Here is a 16,350-nt window from a genome sequence, read left to right as displayed (position 1 = left end):
ACCACAAGGTCACGCTGAAGAGAGAAGAATTCCCCATAGTGCACTTGTTAATCACTTATTGGGAAGTGCTCATCCATCGAGCAGGTTAGAGACTACTGAGGTGACGTGAGACAGCATGTGGCTTCCAAGGTCGAGTGCACATGGGTTTGCTTGAGGCAAGGTCTATAATCATGGAGTCTGAGGTCACGGAAGTACTCAGTGTTGCCCCATACAGTTGCATGCATTTAGCACAAACAGAAAATACAGAGTTTGGTACATGCAGGAGGTGAAATAGAAAAAGTATGCAACTTAAATAATGCAATGATGTGCATCCCCAATAGGAAGCAGCAGGCTTGCAGTTAGCAGGTTTTTAAAAAGAAATAAAAAGAAAAAGGAATATATAGGTTACAAAGCCTGGAAAGTATTCAGGTCTGATGAAGAGTCACGTTGGACTCAAAATGTTAACTCTGTTTCTCTCTCCACAGATGCTGCCAGACCTGCTGAGCTTCTCCAATATTTTCAGTTTGCATTTCATCTATCCATCAACCTAGCATCTTCCCGTCTGGAAGTGACCTCCTGTTCCATATTAGAGCCACTCTTTCCTCCTTCCTTGTGCGGGAGACCTTTTTAGCCTATATTGATTTCTATTGAAAAATATTCTCCTTTGTTGTATAAGGTTGTGATGATGTTGCTGAAGCTCTCTGGGATGTACTGCATTGCACCAAGTCTGTGATCCAAACAACCCAATTATATTCTGAGCAATCCTATCATTTGCTCAATGATGGCCTTTGTGGAGGTTTATGTAGCCTGGCATTTCTCCTCAGCAGAAGTCTAAGGATTCTGCACTGGTGTCTTCAGCCAGTTCTTCAGTCTGTCAGCTTTGTCACCTTGTAGCCAGTCGTGCAATTGATGAGCAATATTAAAAACTTTAGCCACTTGTGAATCTTCCAGGTTGTAGGGATCATGTGAGCCTTTTGGATATCAGATGCTGAGGCACAGCATTTCCTGGAATGTTCTCCTGATGGCTGTAAATTAACAATGTGTTGCCAGGGAGTTCTGATAGCAAAATGGACCCAAACTACAGTAACTAGCATCTGTGGCAAACCTGATATTGCAATATCACTCTACTGCCCCAGCTGCCTGGCATCCTGCAGCCAAGGGGCCTCACAAATTAATTTGCAAAAGGAGCATGCCTTCCCTATGCAATTGTTAAATGTTGACTGGGAGATTCCATGGAAGTGTCCAGTGGAGTTCTAGAGTAATGAAGAAATCAGAGCTGAAGTGACCCACAAGGCAAGCGGTGTAGGATTGCTTCCCAATTTCTGTTGTTTTAGTTCCTCTTCTGACAGCTGGCATTTGTAGGTCACAGCCTCTCTAACACCCTGAGGTGTCTTGATAGGTCCTGTTTCTGCCCATTATCCTTCATTGCAATAGTCTATAGCCGTCTGGTTCTTGCATCTTCTGCAGACTGCATCTGCCGTTGTTAATCCTGTATCCTATTGCCTTGGTTCCTTCTCAGCTACATAATGGCCAGAGGGAGCCTAGGTTTCTTCTCTGCCATAGTGGTGTTGATTTCAGAAGATCTTGAATACAGCGCATATTGATCCATAGCATTTCTATCTTTTTTTGAGTTTTGTTCTCTAACCCTCCTTCTTGATGCCAATGCCAAGCTTTAGAGCCAGTGTCTGAATTCCTACCTACTCAACGTGACCACCATGCTGAGGGACATCCTGTTTCTTTATTGCCACTAAAACAGTCATGTGAATGGAGATATTGCACATTGTCTGGATATTTAAACTGTATCAAGCATCTTTCTTGATGAAATAGTCAGCTTCCTTTCAGTGAAACTGGAAGCCAATACTGCAATCTTGTTATTCTCTTGAAAGCATAAGCTTCCAACTAAGATACTGGTCCGGTAGACAGTTGTCCTTTGCCACACCGGCCCCTTAAGATTGCATTTTTTCTCCCTTCTTTCACAGTTTTATTATTCCACATCCTAGGAGTCACAAGATGCTAATCAGCTCATAACCTACCATACCTCCTAGCCATCATGAGGTTAGGCAGCATCACAGCAGCAAGAATGTCAATGTTTCAGGTCGGGACCCTTCATCAGAACTCCTCCAGTCAACACTGTATTGACTCTGACTCCCAGCATCTTTTGTGTTTGCTATCTCCTAGCCATCATGAGGTCTCGTTGCATCTGATGACTTTGAGTTCTGAATGAATGGTGATTCATTGGGAGTGGCACTTAGCTGTGCACAATTCTTCAGCTACTGGTTTTGATAATTAACAGTACACACCTTTAATCAGCCAAAGATTTTTAAGCATGAACTCCACCGACTGAAACATGGTCCTTCCCACTTTGCTTTTTTGTTTCCAACTGCAGCTACCTTATGACAAGATGGATCATTTCATTTTCACCAGAAGGATCAGTATGCTCCACACTCCCCTTGTAATCCACCAACATGCTCCCACTATCTTTCATCCACACAGCTTTGTGATTCCTGTGACCATGGAACCTTCCTTCATTTCTGTTGATTCCATTACTGTCTATATTGTTTTTCCTACTTCCCCCTCCACCCAAATCCATAACTATTGATGTCCCAGCAATGATTCCTTACTGGAATGCTCTCCTTTCGGCAACACAGCAAAGGATCAGACTCAATGCTAAGTTTTGAAAGGGATAAATACTTCAAGATTACAAAATTATGGGCTATAGGGAAAAAACACAGAAGTGGGATTTATTGGGCAGCTCTTCCAAACAGTCAGCATAGGCATAAGAGATCAAATTGCCTCCTTCTGCATTTCAGAATTGGAAAGGATATTGTGTCACTGTGAATGTCAAAGTGGCCTGAAATTTTGCAAAGTTCTGTGCCTGCATACTGCAATAAAGGAATTCTAATTTCTTAAAAGTGATATTCAAACACATAAAGTCAAAATAAAAACAAGACATGCCATCATAGAAAAAATACAACTGATCAATTTCCTCAAAAAAGGGGCAGATTGTAGCAATCTGTTTCCTATCTAGTTCTGAAATCAAAATCTTCACTCTGAGTTTTTTCAGCAATTTCTGTTCTTGTTTCTGATCCTGTCACGTAGTGTTTAAACTGTAATAAATCATAAAAGGGAAGCCCTGGTCAATCTTGCCTCTCTAACCCCAGAAATAGTGAGATCAGTCATAATGCCCAGATAGAGTTAAGCTAACCTAATGCAAAAGTAGTCAATCTTGACGTTTAATGCATGTTTTGCTATTTCTGGTTTAATTGTGTTGTAGTTAACAGAGTGATAATGCGCAGAGAATCTACATTATGATGTGATTGAGGAGATATATCGGCTGGGACGCTTCCTTGATTTAGTGCACAGGACCTTTTATATTCACCTTAGCAGGCAGGTGAGACATCTGTTTAATATCTCACCTGAAAGATGCCACCTCCAACAGCACAGCACTCCTGCAGTACTGCACTGAATGTGCTAGCCTTGATTTTTATGCTCTCAAGCTCCTGCAAAGTAATTAATTTAGAAGAGCTTTGGAGATGAGAGTGTTGCCAACTGAGTTACATGTAGCTTCACTTCCACAATTGCGCTGCTTGCAAAGCCAATACTAACACTCTTGTTCTCCTGATTTAATTGTATCCCTGGCCTAGGTTACCTTGGTAACCATAGAACCTTTCTATACCACAAGACTGTTTTATTTTTAGACTTAAATTAGCATTCGTTGATCTGCAGGGTGTATTATCGTTATTACTTCTGACTGATATATATTTGTAACTGTATGGATGATTTGATCTACTTTCCCTAGAACTAGACCCTCCATTCCCTCCCTCCTCCTCAAGCTTGAACACATGCTAAGAAAGCTTCTCTGAACACACTTCTGAAACTCTTGCCCTCTCCCTTACCTTGACATGTTTACTATCCTAGTTTATATTAGAATGATGAAAGTACCTTACTTATGCTACTCTGCAGTTTTTGCACTGCACTGTAACTTTGATGCAGATTTGCTGCTCCATGTCTTCACATGAGTTAGCAGCCATCTATTACTGTCATGCTCCATTACCCTTGCTACTTAACCCTACCCAATTAGAGTCCTTGACCCATCCAGGACATCCTTTTTCTGAATGACACTGTAATATTCTTCTAAACCAATATTACCACTGATTCTCGTGTGTTTCCTTCCCTTTCTTTCATGAAAACCATGCATTCCTGAACTTGTAATATCCAGTGCTACCCTTTTCTTAAGTGAGCTTTTCATCATGGCTATCATATTTGCTTTGGACTATTTGTTCTTCAGTTTTTTTATTTATCACACTCCCTACACTATCACACTTACGCTGTAAACCTGATATAATCTTAAATCCAATATCAACCTATACCTTAGAACGTCTCAAGCCAGTACCTTTGTTGCATCCCGAACTTTGTTCATCTTTTCTTATTTTGAATGCTACCTATTAATTTCTATCAATCTGCCATGTTTATTTAAATTCTTGCTAATAGGTGTAGCAAGCTGCACATGAGGATGTTGTTCCCAACTCTGCTGAGGTGCAATCCATTAAGCACGCGATGGCTGTATATTCTCCAGACCACCCGAATATTCCAAGTATCTAAAATCCACTCTCCTGCACTGTCTCAAATTAATTATCCTCCTATTTCTACACACCTAAGCGTGTCTCACCAGGAGTGATCTGGCGATTACTATTACTACCTTTAAAGTCCTATTTTCTGGTGATGCTTCCAACTTCTCAAAATCTGCCTGCAGAACCTGTTGCTGCCAATGTAGTGATACTGGTACGGTCTACAATCTCTGATTTTCGCTTCCGTGCTCACTGTTCTGCAGTTTCTGGGTGACATCTCTGATTCTGTACCAGGAAGGAAACATGCTATCCACGAGGATCAGGCTGTAGAAATGTTTATCTCTTCCCCTAACATTGAATTCCCCATCACTAATGCAGTCCCAGTCTGGCTGCTGCTCTAAGATACAAATGAGCCAACTTCATGCCATGGACTTGGCTGTGGTTGTACTTTCCCAAGGAGCCATCACTCCCATGTGTATTCAGAATTTGGATGCATTGATTAATTAAGGAAAACCAACACAGTTTTGTTAAAGGAAAATGAAATCCTGAACTTTATGAGAAGAGGCACAGAACACAAAGGCAAATAAATTTTCAATAACCTTTATAAAACGCCGATTTAGCATCAGCCAGAGTATTGTATCCAATTCTCAGTACCACTTAAGGAAGATTGTGACGGTTTGAGAAGGTTTGCAGAACATTAATGTAAGACTAGTTCCAGGGATGAGGGACTTCACTTACATGGAGAGTATTGAGAAGCTTGGGCTATTCTCCTCAGAGAACATAAGATTGATTTGAGATTTGATAAAAACATTAAAAATCATGTGGGCTAGTGTCAGGCTAGATAAAGAAAATTTGTTCCCATTCATGATAAAGTTGGGAATCAAAGGACACCGATTTAAGGTGATTGACAAACATCCAATTGTAACTTCAGGATAAATTTCTTTTTAATGCAGTGTATGGCCAGAATTCGGAATGCACTGCTTAAGTGTGAGTGGAGGTAGATTCAATTGTGGCATTCAAAAGGGAATTTGCACCAAGGGAAAAAAAAATAGTCAGGCCATAAGGAGAGAGTGAGGTGGAGAATGCACTTGAGTTCGGTCATGCAGAGAGTTGACATTGTGTCATTCTATGATTCTATATTTGACAATCCAAGCAACTTACTTTTTTAGTTGGTGATTATAATTAACCACACACTTTCTCTGAGGACCCATGCTTTTCCACTCAAGGGCTGCCTTCAGCATACGTCCAGCATCAAGCAAACCAAATCCATATCTATAGGATGAAAACAATTACACATGTTGAATATGAAGAGTTGCCATAAAACAACAATAAGTACACCACCTAGCCCAGTCACAAGATATAGATTGCTAGAAGAAAGACAAGAGACATTGAATTATTCTTGTTCCTTTGATTCAATTTACACATTGAGACAGTGGTTTATTTAAATAACCATAAAGACTATTTTACAGCTTGTGTACAGATTCTTTTAAACACAATTCAATTTTCTGATAAATGCCATATAACAGTTATTTTGAAGAGAACTTCAGTGACTATTCTTAGTTAAACAAGAACAGAGCTTTTTATTTACACGCGATTTGACTTCATTGATAACAAAAAGTGATTTGCCATCTGTTTCAACTGTGGATCCCCTTCACAGTCACCACTGATGCACATCAGAAATACTGACAATACATTGGTGAGAAACTTGAAATCTCAGTGAATTAAGAACTAGAGATTGTCCATAATTCATATTTGCTTATCAATGCTTCCATCTTGGTGTTTTAAGTGCTTTCGAATTATTTAATTTTGAAATAAAATCAAAAGGAATTGAATAAATATTGACAACATATCTCCTTGAATAGAAGCAAGTGTTTGCAATCAATGGATGATTTCTTTTTATTAAAGACTGATTCCGGCAGTTTGCAGTCTGACCATCAGTGGCCTACTGTTAATAGGAAGGAAATGACTAATAAATAGTGAGAGCGGGGGGGGGGAAAAGATTAAGTCAAGAAAACAGCAAGAAAGGTTCATTGAAAATAAAAGATGAAACAGCAGCAGTAGGCAGTTTCATATCAGTTTAATATTGCTTTTAATTGCTGCAGTAGCATTTATAACCCCAGGACTAATAAAGATGTTGCTTCTGCTCAAAGACAGGATGAAAATCAACTCTATTTTTAGACCATGAAAATTCCCTTCAAAAATATTACTGAATTTCATTAATATGCTGGATCCGTGACCTAAAGGAACATTTCTGGAATCTTTGGAGCTGAAGTATGTGCTGGATGTTAATTCTCCTTTGTTGTGACCCCAGCTGATGGAAGTCCTGGGTAATTCAGATCCCACTGTGAAACCTGGCTTGATAGATCATAAGTTTTACCTTTTCACTGTTTGGTTATCATGGTAGCCTGTCACCAAACATATCCACAAGGCTGCCAATAGTCTTTTAACAAAAGAACCTAAGTTCAATACACCAAAGTAAAGAGAAAAACAAAGATATATCTGTATAATTTAGAACTACCTTAACATAACCAGCAAAAACAAACCCTTCCCCAACAATATTTTTAGACACATTCAATCCCAGTGAAGTATGACTTCCATCTTAGCTCCTTTAAGTTAATACACAACTGGCTCTTTCCAGACCTCCTCCTGGTAATGCTGAAGCAGCTGGGAATCTCTTTCTAGTTCTGATGGCCTGGAGACTTCTACCAACTGTCATAGTCTGGACACTTCTCCAAACTAAATTATCAAAGCTTGGACACTCACTGAAACTCAAACTGCTGTTCTCCCTGCATGCCTTCACTTCTTCTGAACTCAACTTGCTTGTGATCTCTGACCGTCCGTTCCTGTCGATAATTAAACTTAAATTTATAAACATACAGCAAGTAAGTAACTGATCAAGTCATTTAGATTAACCCACGTGCTTTCTTGGGTAGGTTGTCTCAAGTTCACTGTTCCAAATGATTTTCTGATCCTTTCATTAAGCATAAAGCAAGTCTCCTTCATTGAATGGAAAACTAAAATCAATTTTTACTTCACTCTTAAATCTATGTTCCCAAATAATAAAAAGTGTTTACGATTCCATATCATAGCTGACGGCAACATATTGAGGATGACTATCTATGGCCCCCTACTCTCCCACAAAATCATTCAATTTTTTTACTAGTAAGGTTTATCACATCATACCCATGCTTCTAGAGATTAGTACATATCCATTACCACATAACCTGGACAGTACATCCATATGTACAAAAGGACACAATAATGTACAAACCTGGTTTAGTAGCTGGACCCCTCACCATTCCACTGTTAGAAAGCAGAACCTCCATCAGATTATGGAAATTTACAAAAGTTTGACCATATTTGGGTCAAATCAAAACTAAATTGGTCAAAAATGCACAACAATGCCTCTTCTTCCTCTGGCATCTTTGGAAATTTGGCATGTCCATAAGAACCCTCACCAACTTCTACAGATGCACCATAGGAAGCATACTGTCCGGGTGCATAACGGCCTGGTAAGGCAACTGGTCTGCCCAGGACAGTAAGAAGCTACAGAAAACTGTATGCACATCCTAGACCATCATGAAAACCAACCTTACATCATTGGACTTACACTTCTTGTTGCTGTGGAAAGGCTGCCAACATCATTGAAGACCGCTCCCACCTCAGTAATGCTCTCCTACAACCTTTTCCGTCAGGCAGAAGATAAAGAAGCTTGAACACACGCACCAGCTGTTTCAAGAACAGCTTCTTCCCTGCCGTTATTTGACTGATGAATGGGCTGTTTAACTTCAACTAATGTTGACCTTGCTTCATCTTGTGCAGCATAACCTATATGCCTCACTGAGTCTGCACATCTTATGATCTGTACGCCCATGCTTATTATGATCTGCCTGTACTGCTCACAAAAACAGTTTTTCACTGTACTTAGGTACACGTGACTACAATAAATCAAATCACAAAATAGTCAATAATCCATGGAACCACACTTCAAAGACTTCTGCCTGATGAGGAATTAAAAACTAAAGAGAACAATGATATGGAGGAGAATTTGGAGAAATATTCAGTGATATCTCGAAAAGTATCACTGAGGAAGTGGTGCTGAATGTCTTAAACTGCATAAAGATGGATAAATCCCCAGGATCTGATCAGGTACATCCCAGAATTTTATAGGAAGCTAGGGAAGTGGTTGCTGGGCCTCTTGCTGAGATATTTGTATCATCTATAGCTATGGGGGAGATACCAGAAGACTAGAGGTTGGCTAACGTGGTGCATTATTTAAGAAAGATGATAAGTAAAAGCCAGGCAACTATAGACCAGTTAGCCTGATGTCAGTGGTGGGTATATTGTTGGAGGGGGTTCTGAAGGAGTGTTTACATGTATTTGGAAAGCAAGGACTGATTAAGGATAGTCAACATGTTTTTGTGCATGGGAAATCGTGTCTCACTAATTTGACTGAGTTTTTTAAAGAAGTGACAAAGAAGATTGATGGAGGTTGAGTGGTGGACATTATCTACATGGGCTTCAGCAAGCACTTGACAATGTTCCTCATGGTAGACTGGTTAGCAAGGTTAGATCACATGGAATACACGCAGAGCTAGCCATTTGGATACAAAATTGGCTTGAAGGGAGGAGACAGCGGGCAGTGGTGGAGCGCTGTTTTCAGTCCGGAGACCTGTGGCCAGCAGTGTGCTGCATGGGTCAGTGCTGGGTCCACTGCTTTTTGTCATTTATATAAATGACTGGATGTGAACATAGGAAGAACGCTTAGTAAGTTTGCAGATGACACTATAGTGGACAGTGAAGAAGGTTATTGATCTTGATCAAATGTGTCAATGGGTGGCAGATAGAGTTTAATTTAGATAAATATGAGCTGTTGTATTTTGGTAAGGCAAATCACAGCAGGACTTATACACTTAATGGCAAGGTCCTAGGGAGTGTTATCTAACAAAGCGACCTTGGGGTGTGGGTTCAAAGTTTCTCAAAGATGAAGTCAGAGGTAGACAGGATGGTGAAGTAGGCATTTGGTATGCTTGCCTTTCTTGGTTAGTGCATTATGTATAGGAGTTGGCAGATCATGCTGTGGCTGTACAGGACAATGCTTAGGCCACTTATGGAATATTACATCCAATTCCGGTCACCCTGCTATAGGAAAGATGTTGTTAAACATGAACTGGTGCAGAAAAGATTTCCAAGGATGTTGCCAAGGTTGGAGGGCTTGAGCTGTAGGGAGGGGCTGAATAGACTAGGCCTATTTTCGCGGGAGCATCAGAGGCTGAGGGGTGACCTGGTAAAAGTTTATAAAGTCATGACAGGCATGGGTAAGGTGAATAGCCAAAGTCATTTTCTCAGGATAGGGGCTTCCAAAACTAAAGTGTACAGGTTTAAGGTGAGAGGGGAAAATACAAAAAGGACTTAAGGAGCAACATTTCACACAGAGTCTGGTGCATATATAGAATGAGTTGCCAGAGGAGGTGGTGGAGGCTGATACAATTACAAAATTTAAAAGGCATTTGGACAGGTACACATATAGACAGTGTTTACAGGCCCATGGTCTAAATGCTGGCAAATGGGACTAGATTAATTTAGGATGTCTGGTTGGCAATTATAAGTTGGACTGAAGGATCTGCTTCTGTGCCGTGTAACTCTATGACACTATGCCTCCCTGATTCTAAAGTTGATTATTGTATCTCTGCATACAATCTGTATCCTTTGACATTCCATAATTGGGCAAAAGCTTAACTGTTGTCTTCTTTGAGAAGGCACATTAATTCTCCTGGGGAGGACACTGGTTGATTCAAAATAGTCTCATATTCTGATGAGGGCTTACCGAATAAAAAGAAATCACCTTGATCTTTGTCATGAGTATTGTGTGAGGAAATGAGCAGGTAGGGCATTGCAATTGGCTTTGTTCATCACTCTGTTGTTGACACTGTTTCAGTGAATCCCCTTATTGTATCTATAGCAGTGAAAGTCACAGTTACTGTTGTGTTGATTACTTTATGCCATAGGGTCCTTCCAAGATCACAGTGGAGATTGCATTGGAATTATTCACAGCACAGCATCCAATTTATTCAGGAGCAAATTCTTTCTTCATGTTTCCTTCATGCTTCATTCATTTTTACAGAGAAGAAGAACAATTGTCAGGACAGAAGATGTTGTTCCCTTTGTAGAGTTTCCAATGGTTCAGCGTGTGCTTGACTACACACAATCTTTGAAAAATCCACTGGTCTCAATGACCATAAAGTATTCCACTTGTGAAATATTTAGATAGTCGATAATCCACAAAATTGCTTTAAAAGGTGCAAAATTTTCTTTATATTCAACCATTCCTGTATTGTTTCAAAACAGACATGACGAAGGTTGGAGACCATGACAGTACAGATAAAATCTAAATTATAAAATTACATTCAACCAGAATGAGCAGCCAGACAGTTGGGAAATAGACTATTAGAATACAGCAATATAGCTGCCTCTGCCTGGATAGATCTAGCAACACCTCATCATATTAGATCGACTAACTAGGCTAAATCATTACTGTGTGTTCATTTGATGCAATAAAGAAAGACAACGAATTTGCATGCAGTGCAGACACAGGCTGAGGATCCTCAATGAGTGGGGGAAAATGTTGTCATTGTTTAGACATTTGTTTAATTCAATAAGTAAAAATTTTTTGCAGGATTAATTTTTTTGGTGAATAATTTTTACTTGACAAGCAGTCAGCTTTAAATTGCTGAATAATGTTTAAATATGCTGTCGTTGGAATTTCAATTCTGGGTGAGTGGGTAACACTCTGTACAGTAAATCTGATGGTGGTTGGTTTAAGTTCCACCCCCAGACTGAGCACATAATCCAGGTTGATGCTTGTTTTCCTGCATTGAGGGAGTACTGCATTGTCAAAGATGCCATCCTTTGGATAAAATGTTAAATCTGTCTATCCTTGCAGGTCCATGTAAAATGTGCCCCAGGACTTTTTGAAGACGAAGTGAGGGCGGTTCACCCTGTCCTGGGTAATACGTCCCTTTTAGCCAAGGTTAATAAAACACATTATCACATAATTTATGGGAGCTTCCTGTATGTGCACATTTCACATATTACAATAGTGGTTATTCTACTAAAGGTTCTTCATTGGCTATAAAAAAACAGAGTCTTTGGTAACATACTGAGGTTGAGAAAACATCATATGGGTGGCTGCCTTTCTTTTTAATTTCTTAATGAACCTACTTTAGTTGCCTACAATTCTGGGCCATTTTAATCTTAACTTTCTGTTTCTGTATTTCCTTGAGTGATCGGAGGTTCTAAGGCAAATGGCAAATATCTTACAGCATGAGCCTCAAGAAATTGATGGAATTGAAAGCTCATGGATCCCCAGAGCCTTATAACCCACATCCAAGAGTATTTAAAGAAATGGGGTGATCATTTTCCAAGACTCTAGAGCCTCTGGAACATTCCTACAGATTGGAGGGTAGCTAATGTAACCCCACTATTTAAAAATGAGGCTAGAGAGAAAACAGGGAATTATAGGCCAGTAAGTCTGACTGTTAGTGGGGAAGAAGCTCGAGTTTAATTTCAAGGATTGATAGCAAAGCACTTAGAAAACAGTCAGAATCACATACAGTCAGTATGGATTCAGCAAATGGAAATATTCAAAGTGGAATTTGAGCATTATTGCATGTTCTCATCCAACGAATAAGCAGAAACAAAATCCAACACATGCCTCAGATTCTTACAGAGAAACATAGAAGATAAAAGCAGGCAAATGAATGATACTTAATTAGATGCATCAAGTCTAATGGAACTTTTCAAGAATGGAACTAGGAGAATTGATTAGGGGAACCAATAAATGTGGTTTATTTGGACGTTCAGAAGACTTTCAACAAATGTCCCATAGGAGTGTTTAATGTGTAAAATTCAAGCGCATGGGATTGGGGTAGTGCATTGAGATGGATAGAAATTTGGTTCTCAGATAGGAAACAAAGAATAGGAATAAATGGGTCATCTTTTTTCTGAATGGAAGGTAGTAACTAGTGGGGTACAACAGGAATCAGTCCAGGACCCCAGCTATTCACAAAGTATTGTTAATAATTTCGATGAGGGAATTAAATGTAATATCTACAATTTACAGATGACATAAAGCTGGGTGGAAGGGTGTGTTGTCAGGATGACGCACAGATGTCACAGCGTGATTTGGACAGGCTGAGCTGAGTGGACAAACACATGGTAGATGCACTATAATGTGGATAAATGTGACGTTACCTACTTTGGTAGCAAAAATATGTAGGTAGATTATTATCTGAATGGCTATAAATTGAGATAGGGAAATATCCCATGAGACATGGGAGTCCTTGTGCACCAGTCACTGATAGTAGGTGTTCAGCTGCAGCAGGCAGAAAAAAAAGGCAAACTGTATGTTGATCTTCATAGCAAGAGGATTTCTGTGTGTATCTATGTTTGGCTTGGGCTACTATGGTTACCTTGTCCCAGTTAAACTGATGGCCTTCATTGTCTGAACGTACTGATATTAAGGAGAGTTCATCGTGCCGTATTACTGCTAGCTAATGTTCATGTATTCATTCATGGGATTGTTGGCTAGTACAATTCATTGCCCATCCCTAATAGCCCAGAGGGTGGTTACAAGTCAACCACATTGCTGTGGGTCTGGAGTCACACGTAGGCCAGACCAGGTAAGGATGGCAGATTCCTTCCCTAACGGGCATTAGTGAACCAGATGGGTTTTTCTGACAATCAACCATAGATTCACGGTCATCATTAGACTCGTAATTCCAGATATTTATTAAATTCAAATTCCACCATCTACCATGGTGGGATTCGAACCCGGGTCCCCAGAACATTATCTGAGTCTCTGGATTAACAGTCCAACAATAATACCACTCCTGTCTGCCTCATGTAATGTTTGTAGCAGTTGTTGCATGGTATTTTGTAAACCACGTTGGTTCTGCATGTTGCGGGAATTAGGTCTTTAATCCTTGTGAGTGTTTGTCATAGAGTGGGTGTGGGTTTATGGGCCCACCATGATACCTAGTGATCTTAGGAGTCTTGTCGTTAGTTCTGATATGTTCTTGTCATTAATCCACAACCTGAGCTGCAGGTATTTGCCAAATTTTAAATATTAGCGCAGGGCAGGATTAGGGTATTGAACTTGATGATCAGCCACGATCATATTGAATGGCAGAGCAGGCTCAAGGGGTTGAATAGCCTACTCCTGCTCCTAATATAAGAATCTGACGTAGTAGGGATGGGTTTTGTTTCTGCTTCCTCTTTGGACTAGAACATGTAAAAATGCTCCAATCCTACTCTGAGTATTTTAATCAGAGCCCACTGAGGAAACTCTTGTCGGTTCACAGTCATCGAGGGTCCTAATTTCTTACACTCCATGGCATAGTGCCAGCAGAGGGAACCATGGTGAGATCATGTGCTGAGATAAAATAGTAATTCCAGCACAATTACAGCAGTGAAATCCACCTTGGAGTAAAATTCAGTTCAGCAAGCACAAATATCTCAACAAATTAGATGTTGTGAACAAGTTACACATTTTTAACAGCTGCAATGGAACAGGTAAATGAATGATAATTAATTAGATGCATCAACGTTTAGAACTTCTGGCTTTCTCTACTGAGAATCCAGTCACTCCACCAGGGTTGGAAACAGAAGCTGATCCCATATTGGCTAGCAGCACAATACTGGGGAGTCTCTTAGTCATCCGCTGCCCAATAGACAATGATGGCCCCAACTTCTGGAGCTGCAAAGCCAATCAGAGATTTTTCTGAAGAAGGGTCTAGGCCTGAAACATCAGCTCTCCTGCTCCTATTATGCTGCTTGGCCTGCTGTGCACATCCAGCTCTACACCTTGCATTCTCAGATTCTCCAGCATCTGCAGTTCCTACTATCTCTCAGTCAGAGAGGCAGCAGTTCTGGCAGTGGCGCACCTGCTGAGTGTAGAGAACAAGGGACAAGAGAGGACAGGGCGTTTCAATGACAAAGCAGCCATGAAAAGCAAGCACAGTTCTGTGAGGAAGACAGGGTCAGGCAGGCAGACTGGCTATAGGGAGTAGGAGAGTGTCATTGTTATAATTCATCAGTAGCACTGCAACGCAGAGATGCCATCTTTAACTCTACCTCTCCTTCCAGATGCTACCTGACCTGCTGAGCTTCTCTGGCATTCTCTGTGTTTGTTTCAGATTTCCAATCCCCACAATACTTTGCTCATCATGCCTCTGAGTACATTTTCAGGTGTTCGTGTTCAAGGGCTGTGCTGTGGTCCAAAACAGCAGCACAAACTATCTGACACTATGTACATGCTACGCTGCATATTTCCAGTCAATCCTCCAATTTACTTAGGGAAGATTTTTTGCCAACACCAAAAGATCAATACATGGCCCCTTCCATGGCTTAGTTGTGGCTAGCTACTATGGTTTCCACTGTGGGCTGCTAAATTTAATCTCTACCATGCTTTGTAATGTGACAACAGGAATAAGCTGATAATTTTACTTGAGAGGGCAAGTAAAAGGCAAAGACAACCTCCTTGCAGAACCCAAAACAAAATGTTTGTTAAGAGAAGTGATTCCGTGATCGGGCAGCACTTGGTGAAGAATCCTGAATACAATAGCTAGTTTAACAACCAATTTATGGTAGTCAGTCAAGCTTGTAATGTGGCTTAGTTATAATTGCTGGTAGTGCTATCATTCACGCACAAGGATCATTCCCCGAGATCAATAGGAATGTGTTCAAACCTCGCACATTTAAAAAAAAATCTCAGAAGCATGGTAAAGCTATAGTTTCCTGTTGCTTTCTCAATAACAACTGCTCAACCAAAACCAAGGTTAAGTTAACAAGCAACCAATCAAGTTGAAATTGTTGTGATTATTCAAAACTTGCTAAGTGCCAAGAGATAAAAAAACTTTGACAAGTCTCTTCTTTTAGCAGTATTCAGATTTCAAAACTTTGAAGTTACGATGGTGTCATGCATTTTATAAGGGCATTTTTGTAACTTTTGATGGAGTTTTATACTGAAAATAAGCTTGAGCTTCATGAGTGGTTTTTGGTTTTGAAATAATTAACAGAAGGCTTAATCACTTAGTTAATAAATATCAGAATTCCTTGGTCCAGTAGGGTATTACGTTTTAATTTGACCACACAAGCAGCTGACCATGGTGTTCTGAACAGGAACCAAAATCTGTCAACACAATGGATCAAGCTGTGCCAAGCATGATCTCTCTTTGACGCAGTTTGCTAAAGGCTGTCCTGTTGACATTGGTATCAAACTGGCAATCACTGCAGACCATTCAGGAGTCATATCATTTAGTCGTTGTTTAACCAGCTACATTTCCTACTTTTACTATTCATTATGCTAATTTATAGGAGTGAATTTTCTCATCCCTTCGGCAATGGTCGGAAAACAGGAGAGCTTGCAGTGTCGTAGGGGAAGAAACTGGGAAGACAGCCTGTGCTTCCTGTAGGATTTTGGATTTGGGGGGTCACAGATACCCAAGATAACCAACCAACTATTTGTAAGTAAATTTATCAGAGTTTATTATGAAGCAGTAGCTTAGATGTGATGTATTAGCTAAATAGACAGGAAATGTAAGCAAGCCATCAAGCAAAGGACATGAGTGAGTCACAGATTGAAATCCTTGCGCCCTTTTTGTAGGGTAGAGGGAGTTGTTTAATATCGTAGCTGTGATTTTTAAAAGAGATATCAATGGTGTTAACAACAGTGGGAAGATTATTTGGAGTAGCTTCATGGAAATGTGGCCGGTTTCTCAATTCTGACATGCACATTTGTTTC

The 16,350-nt window shown here is 40.1% G+C and overlaps 1 protein-coding gene and 1 long non-coding RNA gene across 3 annotated transcripts in view; one reads left to right on the top strand and one right to left on the bottom strand.

The window, feature by feature from the left end:
• LOC125453120 (PC3-like endoprotease variant B) overlaps positions 1–16,350 on the bottom strand; it is a 1,374,573-nt gene that overhangs the window by 75,941 nt on the left and 1,282,282 nt on the right. The window contains exon 14 of the mRNA XM_048532258.1: positions 5,709–5,819. Within this exon, the coding sequence (XP_048388215.1) occupies positions 5,709–5,819 (111 nt within the window). The remainder of the gene's footprint in view (positions 1–5,708; positions 5,820–16,350) is intronic.
• Positions 15,753–16,350, top strand: part of LOC125453126 (uncharacterized) — a 91,347-nt gene continuing 90,749 nt past the window's right edge. The window contains exons 1-2 of one of the 2 annotated variants that reach the window (XR_007247700.2): positions 15,753–15,818; positions 15,924–16,072. This is a non-coding gene — a long non-coding RNA (uncharacterized LOC125453126). Of the gene's footprint in view, positions 16,073–16,350 lie in introns of both variants that reach the window. The other variant, XR_007247699.2, reaches the window with a different exon arrangement.

The sequence above is a fragment of the Stegostoma tigrinum genome, chromosome 6 (assembly GCF_030684315.1).
Source record: "Stegostoma tigrinum isolate sSteTig4 chromosome 6, sSteTig4.hap1, whole genome shotgun sequence".
In the NCBI taxonomy this organism is placed as follows: domain Eukaryota; kingdom Metazoa; phylum Chordata; class Chondrichthyes; order Orectolobiformes; family Stegostomatidae; genus Stegostoma; species Stegostoma tigrinum.
The sequence above is the reverse complement of the archived record's forward strand: the minus strand, read 5'-3'. Positions and strand labels throughout refer to the sequence as shown.